The sequence below is a fragment of the Fistularia commersonii genome, chromosome 30, assembly GCF_037954325.1.
Source record: "Fistularia commersonii isolate RoL2024-O1a breed Wild chromosome 30, RoL_Fcom_v1.0, whole genome shotgun sequence".
Lineage (NCBI taxonomy): Eukaryota > Metazoa > Chordata > Actinopteri > Syngnathiformes > Fistulariidae > Fistularia > Fistularia commersonii.
The window spans coordinates 390,001-408,292 of record NC_141313.1 but is presented as its reverse complement, the minus strand read 5'-3'; the positions used below and the strand labels follow the sequence as shown (position 1 = coordinate 408,292).

The 18,292-nt window shown below is 52.6% G+C and overlaps 2 protein-coding genes across 4 annotated transcripts in view; one reads left to right on the top strand and one right to left on the bottom strand.

The window, feature by feature from the left end:
* ext1c (exostoses (multiple) 1c) overlaps positions 1–6,394 on the bottom strand; it is a 42,965-nt gene extending 36,571 nt beyond the window's left edge. The window contains exon 1 of the mRNA XM_086178181.1: positions 6,228–6,394. The gene's annotated coding sequence lies outside the window, so the exon portion shown is untranslated. The remainder of the gene's footprint in view (positions 1–6,227) is intronic.
* A 2,033-nt stretch (positions 6,395–8,427) lies between these two features.
* On the top strand, positions 8,428–11,082 carry LOC147215941 (putative thiopurine S-methyltransferase). Of its 3 annotated transcripts, XM_086178178.1 has the most exons (10): positions 8,466–8,480; positions 8,939–9,080; positions 9,331–9,538; positions 9,631–9,723; positions 9,820–9,952; positions 10,258–10,310; positions 10,385–10,459; positions 10,652–10,737; positions 10,813–10,857; positions 10,928–11,082. In XM_086178178.1, the coding sequence occupies exons 3-10, from the start codon at positions 9,441–9,443 to the stop codon at positions 11,059–11,061; spliced, it is 717 nt and encodes a 238-aa protein (XP_086034304.1). In that variant the 5' UTR covers positions 8,466–8,480; positions 8,939–9,080; positions 9,331–9,440; the 3' UTR covers positions 11,062–11,082. The 3 variants fall into 3 exon arrangements, with proteins under 3 accessions (XP_086034306.1, XP_086034305.1, XP_086034304.1); XM_086178179.1 differs by having other exon boundaries at positions 8,431–9,080; positions 9,423–9,538; XM_086178180.1 differs by lacking the exon at positions 10,385–10,459 and having other exon boundaries at positions 8,428–9,080.
* The last annotated feature ends 7,210 nt before the right edge of the window (positions 11,083–18,292 follow it).

Below are 18,292 nucleotides of genomic sequence, written 5' to 3'. Positions count from 1 at the left end.
GCCGGCGGACGGGACGCACCTCCGTTTACGGCCTCGGCTCCAAAACACATCTATGACTACACTTTTGGACGATCTGTATGAATTCCTCCGTCGGTCCCACCTGCGGGGAGGGGGGACTAAAAGAAATAGTGTCGGAGAGGTCGGCGCGAGGGCGACCGGCCGTAAATCGAAACCATCTCCTGCTCGCCGGCCCCTTCTTTCCCCGCTTTAAAAAAAGAGGAGGATTAATAGGGTCGGATGCTGGGAGACTCATCCGCACCGCCGCGCGGATCCGCTTCTTGAGCGGCGGCCAGATAAAGAACGCTAAACCTGCAGCGCCAGACGGGCCCAGATACCATCAGCTCCCGCAGCTCCGGCTGAAGCCGGCCGGAGGCGGCGGAGGAGCGTCGGGGGGGAAATGAGCCTTCGGCAGCTCCAAACCCAGAGTTCGGGAGACGAAAACAGAGGGACTTTATTGGCCTGGAACGGCCACGTTCACCTGGAAGCCGGCAGGAGAAGCAGGAGAAGGGCTTTTCTGTTGCGCCGGAGGAGCGGCGGCGGCGGCTTTCCCTTTTTCTTTTCAAGCCGGTATTTATGCCAAAACATCCCCCGTAACGGCACAACATGTACAGAGTGTGTGAGGGGAGAGCGGCTCACACTGAAGCCCAGTGTTCTCGCTGCCAGACCAGCACAAAGGCACCTTTCAGGTCTCACCTGCTCGCGCTCGCCGCCGGCTCCTTCGCATTCCTCCCTCCCGCCTTTCTCCGGCCGGCGTCGGCCCCGTCCGCCGGCTCCGGTTGCAATAAAGCAAACACCGCGGCGGCCCAAAGGGGGAGGGCGGCCCAAAGGGGCGCGAACAACACCTCCCCCGACCTCAGACGTCGATCTTTGATTATCGATCGACGGGAAATCCCACGAAGATGATACAAGAGGAGACACGGAGACGGGAAGGTTCGCTCTTTGAGCGAGGAGGACGGAGAGGATCCGGAAGGAGTCCGTCGGGAGGATGGAGAAGATCTGGGAAGAAGGATGCTGAGGATGGAGCCGCCGGGCAGGAGGTCCGGAGGAACGGCAGAGGGGAAGAAGAAGGAAGGGAGACGGAGCGAGAGAAGAGGGAGGGGAGGAAGCTGGACGGACCGGCCGGCTGAGACCTCCGAGAAAGTTCAAGAAGAATTTAATACTTTCGGTTCTTCCACAAAGCACTACGTCGGATGTCGGACGAGGAAACTCGGGGGAAAGTTCCGGACGGTCAGCGACTCCTGTCCAAAGCTCGGGAGCCAATCAGAAGGCGGCTTGCTGAGGCAAACACAAAGAAAAGCGAGCACGACCACGAAATCCGTCCCCAGATCGTCCCCAGACGAGTGGCGGTTCCTCCGCTGGAAGGGGTTTCCTTTCGCCCGAGCTCTTCCTGCTCGACCCCAGAACCCCAGAACACTGACGTCGGGTGATTTTCACCCAAACAATCCTTGTCATGTGATTTCCACGTCTGGGTTTTATGGTTCCTCCGCCAGCTTCAGGCTGCTCACTGATGTTGTTATTGTATCTTTGCTTCCTCCTCCATCAGCCCATCTATAAACTGATGAAAACTGTATTTTATCCAGGATATTGTATCAGGTAAAATATACCCGACGTCAGTGATGGTGTTACTTATCTTAACGTCAGAGTTCTTGGGTTAAAGAACCTCGTCGACGCCAAAGAAGACACACATTCCATACATTCTAGCTGACGCTACTTCTGCTCGTCTCCAACCCCAGCTTGGGGTGTATCTTGCATTCACAGCCAATCAGCGGCGGTGTGTGTGTGTGTGTGTGTGTGTGTGTGTGTGTCCAGGCCCACTTGCAAACATGCGTCGAGATTCGGTATCTTCTCCTTAGCCCCGCCCCCTCCTTCCCGTCCTCCGCCAAGCAGCCTTTGGTCCAGAAACAGACACTTGGGATCCCATTACGTCGTCCTCATCAATAATTCACCCGCTCCTTTAGTTAAGGCATTGATTTTCCACTCTCTACCCACCCGTCCACCCGTCCACCCCTCCCACCCCGTCCTCCTGGTCCTCCTGGTCCTCCTGGTCCCCCTGGTCCTCCTGGTCCTCCTGGTCCTCCCCATCCCTGCTTGCTTTATGTCCTCCGAAGCACCCGGGCATTATTCGCCGTGCACGCCGGTGAGGGATGTGTGTCAGGTCTGCGCCCGTGGGGGTAATTGATAATGTTCTCCAGAAGGTGTAATAGAAAAGTGATGGAGGAGATCATTAGGAGGACGAGGTGGTGATGATGATGGGCGTGAAGGATCTCCTCTGTTGTCTGCTCTGATAGAACGCTGCAGAGCCACGCCGTTCCTCTGCTACACTTTTTGAAATATGAAGCGTCGAAGACAATCAACGCTGACCCTCAAACCATCTCACTAACACACTCACACACACACACACACACACACACACACACACACATGCGAGTAGGTGGGAGAAGTCCATCTGTCGTGGATCAATGATGGCTGCTTATGGCCGGTGATGGTGCTGGAAGGCGGAGGATGAGGGTTCAAGGTGAGGGCAGGGAGGCGGGAGCTCTGGAGACGCACGGCTCCACGAGGTCGCACGCCGGAACAGGAGGTGTTCGGGTGCCAAGACAAGTTGGAGACATCCAGATCCTGGAGGTTCCTCCGATGTTCTTCTTGACATCTTCAGTGGCGTCTGAAAAGCCACTCTGTCTTCCTGTAAAACAGGAAGTGCACTCACGTGCAAACAAAGACTACAAGTTGTGCGCCTCCTTTCTCACCTTCTAGACGGTGCTGGAGGGTCTGATGGACGGCCCAGAAACAAGAGACCTCTGTGAGGGAGAACCTCCCGGTCAGGGAGGGGGGCTCCTTCTAGGAGCCACTTCCACGGAGAAGAAAGGTGGTCTGTCGCCTGGAGGGCGGCGAGCAGCCGGACCAGCAGGTCAAGGGGAATAAAGGCTGATGGTGGACGGCGTCCCTGAGGACCTTCAGGGATTCAATCAACTGTGAGGCGCCACACATGAGGGTATTAGCTGTGTGTGTGTGTGTGTGTGTGTGTGTGTGTGTGTGTGTGTGTGTGTGTGTGGGCGTGGCAGAGTCTCATCCGTCCGCCCTGATCTTCGTGGACGCGGCAGGTTGTTCGACTCGTGCTCCTGCAAACCGACACCTGGACACTCTGTGTTTCCGATGGAGTGGATATTTTGGGAAGCCATTTGCTCGGCGCTCCTGCATCGCGGCGAGAAGGTCTGGGTTCCCACTGGGAAGCTTTTCCAGGCAGAGTCTCCAGGTTGTCTGCACGGGGTTCCTCGGGGTTCCTCGAGGTTCCTCCCGCAGTCCAATGGCATGCGGGAGGTTCGGCGGAGACCCTGTGCGGTTCGGACGTGCGGACGAGTGAAAGATTGTATTGATCTGCCCAACCAGTCCCGCCCGCATGCGGCCAACAAGCGGCCGCAAGTTGGTGCAGCTGAAGCAGCTGAGGCAGCCTTCGGAACGCTTCCTCAAGAAAGGGCTGAACGCCAATCCGATAAGGACCCAGATCCGTCCCTCGACCGTCGCTCTTCCCGAGAAGGGAACGGCAGAGCGACGCTTCCGGACCGTTCCTAAAAGCCACCACGCCGGTGTCCCTCCGGAGGGCAGCTGAGAGGGAGGACGGCGAAGGGACTGAAATCTCAGTCCTCCGGACGGCGCCCGTTTCTCCGCTTCCAAACGCCAGGAAGCGGCTACCGGTCGCCGCCGCGCCTTACTCTGACGCCGCCATGCTTCACTCTGACGCCGCAGTGCCTTACTCTGACGCCGTGCAAGTCTTCGCTCAATTGTGAGCGGAAACGTCGTCTCGCGGCGCCGTGAGGCACGGGCGGCGGCGCCAGGTGACCAGACATGTAGGCGTCGAGTCCTCGTGAGGATCCAAACACGTTCGGCATTTTCACCCTTGATACGTTATTTGGACGAGAACATTTGAAAAGCAGCTCAGGAGGCGACAGAGTGTGTGATTGTGAGTGTGTGAGTGTGTGAGTGTGTGAGTGTGTGAGTGTGTGAGTGTGTGAGTGTGTGCAGCCCCGCTCCGTAAGACGCCCCGCAGATGAAGGACTGAACGAGTCCCCAGACCTCCGGTGAGGAGCGTGAATGAATGAGGGGTTTTTGGGTTGTCGGCGTCCTCCGCAGTCATTGGAACACCCCGACAAACACACACACACACACACACACACACACACACACACACACACAGGCTGCAGGGCGGTGCTAAATAAAACCCATGATTCATGCTCGGTGGTGGCCTTTTGGGCCGAGCGGGTGAGAGCGGCCGTTCTGGGTTCGGCTACCGAAGCGCAGCTGGCGCTGTGTTTTTACTGGCCCCGCCGGTAAAAAGGGGGCGCAGGAGCGCGACATTCTCGGAAAAAACACAAATCTTGCGGCGGAGCGAGCTAAAATTAAAACGCAGCGCTCTCTCATTACACCACGGCCAGGCCGCGGCTTCTGGACGCGTTTATTTTGGAGGATTTGTTCGAGGAACGTAAAAAGAGCGGGCTTTATATTCACGCCGCTTCCTCTGGTCTCATTAGCGACCCGAGGTTGCCTGATGTGAGGAGCTCGCTGGAGCTCGCTGGAGCTCAGCAGGAGGAGCTCAGCAGGAGGAGCTCAGCAGGAGGAGCTCAGCAGGAGGAGCTCAGCAGGAGGAGCCTTCAGGTGCGACCCGGGAAACCCAGCGCACCAACAGCAAACCAGGGGACGGCCTCAAAAGACGGGGTGTGTTTCCAGCACACATCTACGGGCTGCCCAATCAAACACACACACACACACACACACACACACATAATCACACAAATGCGACCACCTCCCGAACAAGATGGCCGTAAACTTAATCAGGCGCCGGAGCTTTTATGGCCGCCATTTTCACAATATGGCAAACAGCACCTCCACCGCCGCCAACTTAATAGCACTGTACTCTATGTTTACCAGGGGACTGTGTGTGTGTGTGTGTGTGTGTGTGTGTGTGTGTGTGTGGTGGGGTCTCTTGGGCTGTTCGCCCACCAGCCGCCAACGGCTCGCAAACCAAACGGCGGTGTGATTATGAGGCGGGTTGATTAATTACGCCTCGACAACACGCCGCGCTCCCGCCGCCAGGGCTAATTAGCACGGGCGGGCAGATGAGCCGCGCCGGCACTCCGGCTTTTATCCGCCATGTTTGTAGTCCAGACGGCCGCCTGAAACACCTGAAACACCTTCTCCACCTTCTCCACCTTCTCCACCTTCTCCACCTTCTCCACCTGCTCCACCTGCTCCACCAGGGGAAACATCTCCACATTCTTCTGACACCAGGAAACGCCATCTTTTGAACTGGTTTAAAGGGCGCCTCGGGTCATGTGACCCGGCCTCCTGCGGGTCGGAGCGCTCGCTGACCCGACGCCGAGAGGTGCCCCCGACGTGCACGCCAGTTCCCACGTGCACGCTCCTCCCCCGGTGTTGGAGGGGTTCCTGGAAGGAGAGCCAGCAGCCCACGGACCAGCTGACCGGCGGGAGACGCAGCAGGCCCTCGTCCAGGAGGCGTCCACAAAGAGAGTGTGTGTGTGTGTGTGTGTGTGTGTGAGAGTGCTTGTGTGTGTGTGTGTGTGTGTGTGTGTGTGAGAGTGCTTGTGTGTGTGCGCGCGGGTGGGGTGGGAGACCGTTGCCTTCAGTGACACTGCAACGTGTTTGAGAGCGTCTGGAGATCTGCAGGTGTCTGTGGCAGGTTGGGCTGAACGGTGTGTGTGTGTGTGTGTGTGTGTGTGTGTGTGTGTGTGTGTGTGTGTGTGTGTGTGTGTGTGTGTGTGTGTGTTCCACCGGATCCACAGGCTCTGAGCCACCAACTCCTCCACACACATGCGCACACATACGCACACACACGCACACTCGCACACACACACACACATCCTCACCCCACCCGCCGGCCACCAGAAGTAAACACCGCGTGACGTGACGACAAACGCACACACACACACGCGTGGATTCCACGCCGTAGGCTGGGGGGACAAAGGTGCGATCCACGCTGTCCCAGCAGGAGGGAGGCGCGCGTCCGTGCACGGCGGCGGCGCGGACAATGAAAGGAAACGGCGAGTGTGTGTGTGTGTGTGTGTGTGTGATCAGTCTCAGGCAAAATAACATGCATAATAGCGGGTCGATCACCGGATGAACGCTCGGTCCCTGAACGCATCATCACCGGGCTGCGGACAACGGCGCCCCCCCTCCCGCACCCCCCGCACCCCCCGCAGAGAGCGAGCTCTTACCGGGGTGGCGACCCACGCTCGTCCCGGTCTCCCGTGGATCCTTCACGCCGCGGCCGGGCGTTCGCGGATGCCCCCGGCGTGCCCGAGCCGTGCGCGGCGGACGCTGCGCGTTAAATTCTCCATTTCTCTCTCTCTCTCTCCGTGCACATCCCCCCCCCCCACACACACGCACGCCCCGCCCCCGGGCGCCGCTGATTGGTCGGCGGCCGCTCCGACGTCTCCGCACATCTGGCGCGCGGGACCCAGACGCGTTGCTGTGCACGCGGCCATTCACGCCGCGGCGTAACGGACGCGAAGGGCGCGTGGGCCACGTGACACTTCCGGTCGGTTTGGGGTTGTTTTTCTTTGTATCGATTCACGCCGGTGATCGATCGGTGGATGCCCATCGATACACACACACACACACACACACACACACACACACACACACACACACACACACACACACTCGCGGTCCGGTACTGCAATAAATCGTGCCGGTCCCCGGTTGAACCGCAGCCTCCGTGCGCGCACATCTTCCCGCCGCCGTCTTTGTCCCGGCGGCGGCCGGTGGCGCCGCTCCGGCTCTCTGGCGCCACCTGGTGGCCGGAGAGCGCGTTGCCGCTCCGGCCGAGGATGCTGGACAGCCGCGGGCCGGAAGCGGGTTCGCGGCGGATGATCGGATCACGGAGGAACTAATCGATAACACAATCGGATCAATCTGCGGACACAGAACGTCGCGCGACAAGAAAATCAGCCGAGCCGGAAGCTGGGAGGTTTTCAACTTCAGGTAGCTGTGTGTGTGTGTGTGTGCGTGTGTGTGTGTGTGTGTGTGCGTGTGTGTGTGTTTGGAATCTCAATTTTGGAAAGAAAATGCAGCAACTCCTTTATTAGGAAATGTTTGACAGAAAACTTATTCCCTGGATGTCAAAACCAAAATAACATTTTAAATAAGTTTGATAAGGAATGGATAGCCAGCAGCAACCATGTATCTGACTCTATTCATACCTCCGAGGGTAAAGAGACCCACTCAAAATGATGACTGACATCTACCCATCTCAGGAATTATTGAGGGGACGCTTTAATTTTGAAGATAATATTTGTACCTTTTGTGAAGACAACATTGAAACCACTGACCACAGATTTTTGTCATGTGAAAAAACTCAAAAATGGGTTTAAGATGATTTTCCATCGTCACCAGTTTCCTTCTCAAGAGATGATATAACATTTGGTTTACTTTTAAGCAACAAAAGAGATGAACTATGTGTCAATGTTATTTTAGGCCTGGCCAAGTTCTTCATTCACAAAAACAGAATGCAAAAATGTTCCCCCAATTTTACATTCTTTATAAACAATTTTGAATTATATAAAAGATCCTTAAAACTAATGGAAAAATCAAAAAACCAAAAAATATACAGTTTGATGTCTGAGATTCCTTGTGAACCACCAAGTCAAATACATATTATAATCCCCTTGCAAGTTTTTTTTTTAATTTTATTTACCTATTTATTTATTTGTTTTCCTTTATTTTCTTTTTGTTCTTGCATTAAACATTTCTCACAAACCTTTAACACTGTTAACTGGTACAGTTAAGTGATTACATACAGAACAAATGTCCTCATGTCCTTTGCTTCCTCATCCACGCTTGATACGTTGACATTCAATTCTACATTGACATGTTTGTTTGTACATATGTTTATATGTTTGTACTATTTATGTTCAGTAAAAAAAAGGCTGTGTGTGTGTGTGTGTGTCTGTGTGTGTGTGTGTGTTATTGATAGATGTTTTAAACCTTGATTTTGAATGGTAGAGGACTATATCACCTGTGTTTTGGTGGCTTGGCAGGAAAAGATGCATGATTATAAATATTTTTATCTTATTTAGGGTTAGGGTTTTCTTTATTGATTTGTAGAACAGCATAACCTGTTTGGTTGTTCGTTCAGTCAATCGAGATAGATTGGAAATATTCTAATCGGAATTATTTTGAGAGCATAACAACCAGTGTTTTCGCCGTTTACTAGTTAAAGGGTCTTTATTTTTGAATATTTTGATTTTATTTTTGCCACTTCTTTGTCTGCCAGTTGAATTATTTTAAACAAAGTGTAACACATCTTTCTGAGCTTGTTCCGGTTATAAGTGTTAACCTCAGTAGATGTTTGGGCTCTTATTGTGAAACCCCAACAGGAAGCGGAAGTGTGGCGTGCTGGGTGGTTGGGAACTTGACGGTGCGGAGAAGAAGTGAAACAAATCTAATAAAGACGGGAACGTTTCCCGGTAAACACCGGCATCTCCGCGTTTAGTTGTTTTACTGTCATTCAGTCAGGCGACTTTCCACAATAACTCGGCTACAATAGCAGCAGTAAAGAGGGCTTTATTTCATTCTACTTTGATTTTATTTTTATTTCGTTTATAACCCGCGTTTCATTTGTTTGCGAGCGAACAGGGCTTTATTTTGGACGAAACTATTGGATCTTTATTTATCTGAAGGTTTGTTCGCCGGGAGATGGTTTTTCTTTGAAAAGGTTGATCTTCATGCCGGTCGCCAGTGTCTTTATTTAAACCATTAAAATGTATTTTAAGTCCGGCTCAGCCCGTGATTGGGCGGCGCGCCGGGATTGATTTGTAATCAATCGATGTGATCGATCCCGCGCCTCGAGCCGTCCTCTGTTGCGTGTGCTGCCTTCACGTGACGACGCCGGAATTTCCCACGGTCACGAACGCGCCTCCCCCAGGCGCCGCCCCTACCGGAAGTCGCCGCGCAGAGGCCGCCGTCCGTCACGCGTGGATCTCCGACCGTCGACGAGCTCCGACCCCGCCGGGAAGACTTCCGGGTCGGTCCGGGATCTCCAGAGGCTCCTCGGCGTGTCCACGCAGGTACAACAACACGCTTCCCCGCGTGGAGACACGGCGGCAACCCGGTGGACCGGAGCGCCGATCCCCGTGCAGAAGCCACCTCCACCGGGGTCCACCGGGGTCCACTTTGGTCCACCGGGGTCCACCGGGGTCCAAACTTCTCCACTGATCTCCACTGTGGTCCAGCGATCTCCAATGCTCCTCTGTTCTCCTCTGTTCTTCTATCTCCTCTGGTCTCCACCGTGGTCTTCTGTTCTCCAACAATCTCTAGGCTTCCCCTCTGTTGTCCCCTGTGTTCTCCTCTGTTCTCCTCTGTTCTTCTACATTCTCCTCTGTTCTTCTACATTCTCCTTTGGTCTCCAGCGTGGTCCTCCTGCTTCCATGATGGCGTCTCAGGCCGACCGTGTGGTGACCCTGGAGGAGTGGGAGCAGCGCTGGGCGGAGGAGAAGATCGGCTTCCATCAGCCCCACGTTCACAGGTGAGGAGGCCGTCCGGACGTTCAGCGAGCAAGAACTTCTGAGGTGGCTCCGGACGGAGAAGCATCTGATGGCTTTGCGTGGGATTCCACAGGATGCTGGAGAAGAACGTGGAGAAGGCCCTGGCCGGACGCTCCGCCGTGCGCTTCTTCTTCCCCCTCTGTGGGAAGGCCGTGGACATGAAGTGGTGCGAGACCCGTCCTGACCCGCCGTCTGAAGGTGTCTGAAGGTGTCTGAAGGTGTCTGAAGGTGTCTCCTGGTGTCTCCTGGTGTCCTCCCGCAGGCTGGCGGACCTGGGCCACGCCGTGGTCGGGGTGGAGATCGCCGAGAAGGCCATCCGGGAGTTCTTCCAGGAGAACGGGCTGAGCTTCAGCGTGGAGGCCGTCCCCGAGCCGCCCGGAGCAAAGGTCTACAAGGTCCGTGTGGCGTCGGGGGGCCGCCGGGTCCATCAGAAGGTCCGGTCGGGTCCGTGTCCCAGAAGCATTACTTTACATTCCGGTCATCTAGCAGATGCTTTCGTCCAAAGCTCACAAAGATTGCAAATCCATAACTGAAGATCCAAAGTACCAGAAGAGGTTATTCAGAAGTCACCGCTGCCAAAGAGCCGTCTCCAAACCAGATAGACCTACTTTCATCTCTTAATTGTTCTTCGTCTGCGTGCGACGAGCGTGTTAGCGCCTGGTGAAGATGTGACAGCCAAGTTCTCCGTTTGGTTCCTCAGTGCTCCGAGAGGAACATCTCCATCTACAACTGCGACCTGCTCCGCTTCTCCAGGTAACTCCGGCTCGCCTCCGCGACTCGCGTCTCCCGGACGTGGAGATCGAGGCTCGGTTGTGGTTTCTCCCCAGCTCGGTGGCGGGCCGGTTCGGGGCCATCTGGGACCGGGGCTCCCTGGTGGCCGTCAACCCGAGAGAGCGACGCAAGTAAAGCATCCAAAGCAAACACAGAAAACACAATCACACTGAAACCTCACCCTTTCTAATATCTCACAACATTTAAACTCAAAGAGGGAGTTCGAGCTCATTGTGTAATAACAGTGTAATAACAGTGTAATAACAGTGTAATAACAGTGTAATAGCGCGGCGGCGCCCCTGATCTGAGCGGGTTCTCCGCAGGTACGCCGATCTCTTGAGGTCCCTGATGGCGCCCGACTGCAGGTACCTCCTGGACACGGTGGAGTACAACCCCTCCCTTCACGACGGTAAGGCTCGGCTCGCGGGCGGGTCTGCACATGTGAGAACGCCTCGGTGAGCGTCCTGCTCCGCATCTCCTCCAGGTCCTCCCTTCTTCGTGTCCGAGGAGCAGGTGCACCAGCTGTTCGGTGAGTGTGACCCCGAGATGGACGCCCGCGGGAGGCGGATGGACGCTAAGCGACGGCCTCTGCTCTCCAGGGCGGAGCTGCCGCGTGGAGGTTCTGCAGGCTGAGGACGCCCTGACGGACCGGCAGCGAGCCTGGGGGCTGGACTTCTTCACCGAGAAGGTCCTGCTCCTCAGCCTGAAGAGCTGCCCTCAGGAAACACACTAATAAAGGCATGTCACTGTCATATCACAGGTGATTTATTGAAGTGTGTGTGTGTGTGTGTGTGTGTGTGTGTGTGTGTGTGTGTGTGTGTGTATATATTTACATATATATGTGTGTGTGTGTGTGTGTGTACACAAACATGTGTTTATTTATATATATATGTACACACACATATGTTTTATTTGTATACATGGTATATACTTATATTATCTATTTTTATATGTATACACACACACAAACACACACATAGCTATGTGCACAAGCATGCATGCATACATCACCAAAAACACATGTACACACACATTTATATACACTACACACACTTCTGTGTCCACATCCCCCACATTTTCTAAAATATAAATATATGTCGAGTGTGTGTGTGTGTGTGTGTGTGTGTGTGTGTGTGCGCACCCGCGTACACAAACCCATCTCAAACAGAATACATGTTTTCTAATTTTCGACGATGGAGAGAAAATTGTATATAAAATATAAAGTAAGGCTACAGAGTAAATCAGAATGAAAGTCAATATATAATTATTTCGTTTAAAAAATAGAGCAAGAAATTGATTTTCTATTTGGAAAAAAACACACGGAACAGAGCACGTTTATGAAATGTTTAGAATTAATCCCACCTGGGAAGAAAATTCCCAAATTTTAGTTGTGGAACAAGTTTTACGCCTGTGTTTCTTTTAATCATCTGCTGTCGAACACAATCTAAAATACGGATCCATTTATGGAAGGGTTTTAGAAAATATGAAAACAGTTTATTGGATCTTCATTTTTGATTTTATTCATATGATTAATGAACTTTATCCTTTATCTTTTAATCATGACTTCACTTTATTTTATTATGTTTTGGGGAACTTAGAGAAGCAACATACCCACCTCTTAAAGAAAGTAATTATTTTATATTTTATAAAATGTTTTATTTCTATTCATCTTTTTTCCATCTAAACTTAGTCACCCTTATTTCATTTTTGATGTGATTAATCAATAAATTATATGTATATATACGTACAAATACCATCTCATATATGTACATATTTTTCTTCTTCTTCTTTCGTCTTTCCCCTTCAGGGTCTCCACAGCGAGTCCACTTTCTCCATCTAACCCTATTCTCTGGATCCTCCTCTCTCACACCAACTACCTTCATATCTTCTCTCACTACGTCCATAAATCTTCTCTTTGGTCTTCCTCGAGACCTCTTGCCTGGCAGCTCCAATTCCAGCATCCCTCTACCAATATATTCACTATCTCTTCTCTGTCCATGACCCAACCATCTCAGTCTGGCTTCTCTGACCTTCTCTCCAAAACATATAACATGTGCTGTTCCTCTGATGGACTCATTCCTGATCCTCTCCATCCTGGTCACTCCCAAAGAGAACCTCAACATCTTCATCTCTGCAACCTCTAGTTCTGCCTGCTGTCTTTTGGTCATTGGAACAGTTTCTAGTCCAAACATCATCGCTGGTCTCACCACTGTCTTGTACACCTTTCCTTTTATTCTGGCTGATGTTCTTCTATCTCTTGGTACCCCTGACACTTTTCTCCACCCATTCCAACCTGCTTGGACCGTCTCTTCACCTCTTTTCCACACTCTCCATTGCTCTGGACTGTTGACCCCAAGTACCTGAAATCCTCCAGCTTCTTGATCTCCACTCCCTGTAGCCTCACCGTTCCTCCCGAGTTCCTCTCATTCACACACATATATTCTGTCTTGCTGCGACTAACTTTCATTCCTCTCCTTTGCAGAGCATACCTCCACCTCTCTAGATTTTCCTCTACCTGTTTTCTGTGGTCTGATGCAAACATCATGGTCCATGGGGATTCCTGTCTAACCTCATCTGTCAGCCTGTCCATCACCATTGCGAACAAGAAGGGGCTCAGAGCTGATCCCTGATGGAGTCCCACCTCCACCTTGAACTTCTCTGTTACCCCTACAGCACACCGTACCAGTGTCTCACAGCTAGCATACATGTCCTGCACCAGTGTAACATACTTCTCTGGCACTCCAGACTTCCTCATACAATACCAGAGCTCCTCTCTTGGCACCCTGTCATATGCTTTTTCTATGTCTACAAAAACACAATGCAGCTCCCTCTGGCCTTCTCTGTACTTTTCTATTAGCATTCTCAACGCAAATACTGCATCTGTAGTACTCTTCCTAGGCATGAAGCCATACTGCTGTTCACAAATGCTGACTTCTGCTCTCAGTCTAGTTTCCACTACTCTTTCCCATAACTTCATTGTATGGCTCATCAACTTTATCCCTCTGTAGTTGCCACAATTCTGCACATCCCCTTTATTCTTAAAAATAGGCACCATCACACTTTGTCTCCATTCTTCAGGCATCTTCTCACTCTCTAAGATCCTGTTGAATAATCTAGTCAGAAAATCCACCGCTGCCTCTCCTAGACACTTCCACACCTCCACAGGTATATCATCAGGACCAACTGCTTTTCCACTCTTCTTCCTCTTCAATGCCTTCCTCACTTCACTTTTACTAATTTGTGCTACTTTGTGGTCTACAATAGTCACCTCTTCTACCCTTGCCTCTCTTTCATTTTCCACATTCATCAATTCTTCAAAGTACTCTTTCAATCTTCCATCACTCTTCTAGCATCTGTCAATACATTTCCCTCTCTGTCCTTAATCGCCCGGACCTGTTGGACATCCTTTCCATCTTTATCTCTGTTTCACCAACCTGTTTATCTCATATATGTACATATGATTCTCAATAATGGAGGATAGAAAACTTTTTCATGATAGAATCCCATTTTTTTATCTCTGAAAGTCATTTGTAAAAGGGTATTTTAACAAAACAAATGAAACGCTGAGCAGACGGCATCGGATGACTTCAGACAGAAATGTTTACATCTGATATCAAATATGCTGATGTTTTTCCAGCGATAATTTTTCATTCTTCATAGTATTATTTATTCTATATTGAGAAGGCGTATCTTGTCAGATCACTGATGAGATCTTCTCACGGCCGACACGAAACCCAAGACAATAATGCAGCTATTATTCTTCCTGATGTCCTGCTGTCGCAGCAGCGAGCGTCCTCAGGGTTCCTCAGGGTTCCTCAGGGTTCCTCAGGGTTCTCCAGCTTCAACACATGCAGGAGCTTCCAGGAGGACGAGTGACGGTGAAGCAGTGAACCGTTGTGTCCAGACGAGGGACGACTGAATATTTATGTCCTGACGAGTGAACGAGTGAACGAGTGAACGATTGTTTCTGGGCAGTGAAAGAGCTTGGAAAGCAGACAGCGCCCCCTGGTGGCCACTCTCTGCAGAGCCCTGGAGGGAGAAGGTCTGCCTTGAAAACACTTTTTCTTCTCACGGCAGCTAAAAGCCATCTTTTATAATGTTAGAGGAGAAAAGGAGTCGAGCTGCCGGGGATAAATATTTGAGTAGAAATACATAAATGAGTAAAACTCCCGTCTTGAAAAGAGTCCTCTGAAAATGTGACTGGTTTCAGTACTTTTCCCTCCAGAGCAAACAAATCAAATTAAAGTTATCACAATCTTCTCGAAGACACTTTTCAAATCCCGCTTTTATGTCCTCGGCCGAATGAGTCATTCCTTCATCTTAGTCGCCATAAAACTAGGACGTCGTGGGTTTGTGGCGCCGGACAGGACGTCCCTGGTAGAACAGATGGAGGCGGCCGACGCCACAAGAGCCTCTTGTAAGAGCGGAGGTGGAGCTCTTGTGGAGCTCCAGGTGGACCACAGCTTGTGGACAACGTGTCTTCTGAAGGGGTCGCCGGCGGCAAAGGACTCGGCGAGAGAACGGGACGGAAGATGGAGAGGAAGAAGGCGGAGCGGAGGACGACCTGGCGAAGCTGAAAGGGACCAGGCTTGTTTGGGTTCCAGGGACGAGACGCCAGAAGATCTGGGTATCTGGACAGATTCCAGGGGACAGGACACCTACAGCTGATGGGATCTGCGAGAAATATGGACGTTCTACACATAAATAGACGCTGCTACATATACTTTATACATTCATATGTACATATTATACACTGCTGAAAAAAATAAAGGGAACACTTAAAAAACACATCCTAGATCTAAATGAATGAAATATTCTTATGAAATACTTTGCTCTTTACACAGTTGAATGTGCTGACAACAAAATCACACAAAAATGATCAATGGAAATCAATTGTATCAACCCATGGAGGTCTGGATTAGGAATCACACTCCAAATGAAAGTGTAAAAACAAACTCCAGGCTGATCCAACTTTGATGTAATGTCCTTAAAACAAGTCCAAATGAATCTGTGCTGCTTCCTGAGTGGACACTGTGATTTCACACAAGTGTGATTGACTTGGAGTTACATTGTGTTGTTCAAGTGTTCCCTTTATTTTTTTGAGCAGTACATATCCATTCATAGACATTTAGCCTGATTGATATCCTTTTTTATCGGACATCCTACTCGATTCTCCATGAAACAATGTAAATGCATGCATGCTGGGTTGTTCTGCTCTACCAGAAGACGTGACCGCAAAGGACAGACGACGATGAGAAGATCTACGTCGGGGAGCTGGATGAAGCTGGACGAAGGGCCTCTGCTGTGATGCTTCCGTCCAGGATGTTCACCACGGAGGAGACACACTCGCTGAGCACTAGGGGGCGCCTGATCCACAGGAAAACTGACCTGAGAACCTGCGGGTCGTCGGTGGCGCAGAGGCTCTTTATCACAGGAGTTCCCGTTAGCATCGCATCGATACCGAAGTAACCCGGAAAGCAAATGAAAACGACGGAGAAGGTTCCTGGCTCCTTCTCAGAAGTCTCGTGTGAGAGCTCCTTCTTCTCCTTGTGTCGCCGTGGGTTTCCTTTGGGTTTCCTTTGGGTTTCCTTTGGGTTCTCCGGTTTCTGTCCGCAGAAAACCCTGATTGTCCAGATGCGCGAGTGAGAGGGTCAAGAGTTGTATGCCTCTATATGACAGGAGAATGAGAAGGTGAATGGTTGCATCAGGACGAGGGGCTCGGTGGCTCTCCGTCGTCCTACCCTTCATTCTGGACCGGGTGGAAGTGAGAGAAGGTGGCGGGTGCGCCGGCCGTCCCCCGGCCTCTGCGCCGTCCCGCGGGAAAACCGCAAAAATACCGGCGGAGTTAAATCTGGAGAACTTTGAGCGGGGCAATGGTTGGGTCTGCGGAGTGCGAGGAAGAGCCTCCTGGCAGAAGGTCTGGGCCTGATGGTCTCAGAGGATCAGGATACAATCAGAAGAACTTAATTTGTCCCCGAGGGGCCGGTGGAGCGGCAGCATCAAAATATCCCCTTCTGGAGGTGGTTCATGGCCAGTGTGCCGGGAGGGAGCCAGGAAAGTGCTCCTCTTGAGGCAAAGGGGGTTTGTTTAGCATGTTCACGCTCCGGACATACGAGCGAGGACTGTGAGGTGCTTGACATGGAGAAGGTCGAGTCGCCGCTGAAGAGAAAAGCCAAAAGGAGAAGAAGAAGGTGCTCCTTTGCTCTGGTGTGATCAGTGACCTGCTGCTGCTTCTCGACTACCACCTTTCTACCGCCGTGAGAACCACCTCTTCAGCTTTTCAGAAACTGCTCCACCATCCAATTCTTCGAGTCGGCGCTCGGGCGGTTGAACGACGCGCCTCGAACTCACGTCCGACGCCGACGCCGGTCCTGCCGCCGCGACGCTCTGAGTTTCGACTAACGTGGAGGCGCCTGGAACAAACGTCTCAAGACGGACGGGAACCCGCGGCGGTTCCTTCGCCGCCCCTTCTGGGAGGTCACCCGTCTTTTCTTTGGGGCGCCGCCGTCCACGCTCAGTTCATTCTCACCGTCTGGTCGCGACGCCGACCTTCTCCGAAGTCGGCGCCGCTCAATCCGCTCACACGCTCAAGGGGGCGGAGCTACACTAAGCTGCCGCCGGACAAGAGGCTGTCAGTCATAAGCATTGGCGCCGACGGACAATTCAGAGTCCTAGATGAACCTGCCGAGGAAGTCGGGGCGCCGCGGCGCGAGAGCCTCGCCGGCCCGGGAACCCCACCCGCCGCCGCCGCCGCCGCCGCCGCCATCAGTGTTTGTCTGTTTGCTGCTTTAATCCCGTCGCTGACCATTGTTTTATGTAGGTCGTCGCTTCCTGCTGAGACCAGGCCTCGCGTCTCCTCACACCCAGCTTACAACCACACGACCTGCTGCCAACACACACACACACACACACACACACACACACACACACACACGCTGCTCCCCAGCCGGGCTGGGTAGCAGAAGGGGCTTTGCCGGCGCCCTAATTGGCTGTGTAATCTGGGACACCGGGAGCAGAGATAAGCCCTCCGAGGAGGAGCCCAGGACGGAGCCTGCAAAGCCTCTGATGGCGGCGGGAGGAGCTTCGGGTCCCGGCTTCTCTAAACCACTTTCCAGAAGTTTCCGAGGTGCGGGTTCACGCCGGCGGACGCGCAAACCGTCAATTAAGGACGCCCCGGCTCGCTCTCCATCCGGCGAGCATCCCTTTATCCCGCCGTGTCGCCGCGGATGAAATGTAAGCCCTGAGCGGCGTCAGATGGTGTCAGGCGGCGTCAGACGGCGTCAGACGGCGCCCGTCAGCCGCGCCGCCGCCGCCTCTTGAGCCTGCGCCTCGTTAATGAGCCTCACAAATGCCTTCCTTTGCTGATGTTGGTTATTAGTGGTTTTGAGGTCGACCCCGTCTCCGAGGTCGACGGTTCAATCATCTGAACGCCCCGCCGCCGCCGCCGCCGCCGGAGGCCGGAATGCCGCCTGGCGCCGCGGCTCCGTCGCCATGGGAACGCAAAGTACTGTTAAACGCAATGAAACCACAGCTGATGCTAATGCTAACGCCGCACGACCGGGATCTTCGGCCATTTTTCAAAACGGCGCCTCGCACGTGTTCTTCCAGGTTCCTCCTCAACTCTGAGACCTTGCAGGAGGTCCAGCACTGACCCGGGACGGTCCAGACCTGGACCAGAGGGTCTCCAGACCATCAGACCACTCTTATGTCTCAGATCCTGTGAGCTGCTTCCTCACACACACTTGAGACGGAGTTTGATTCACACACACCCACACACACACACACACACACACACACACACACACACACACACACACCTTCTGGCAGCCGAACGGAAAAAACACACCGGGGAAACGGATCCAATGGAAGTGAACGCGAGGCGCGGGACCGGAACATCCGGCGGCGGAGACGCCAACCGGAAGTGATCCATCCGGAGGGGCGACCGGCAGGGGGCGCCACGCACG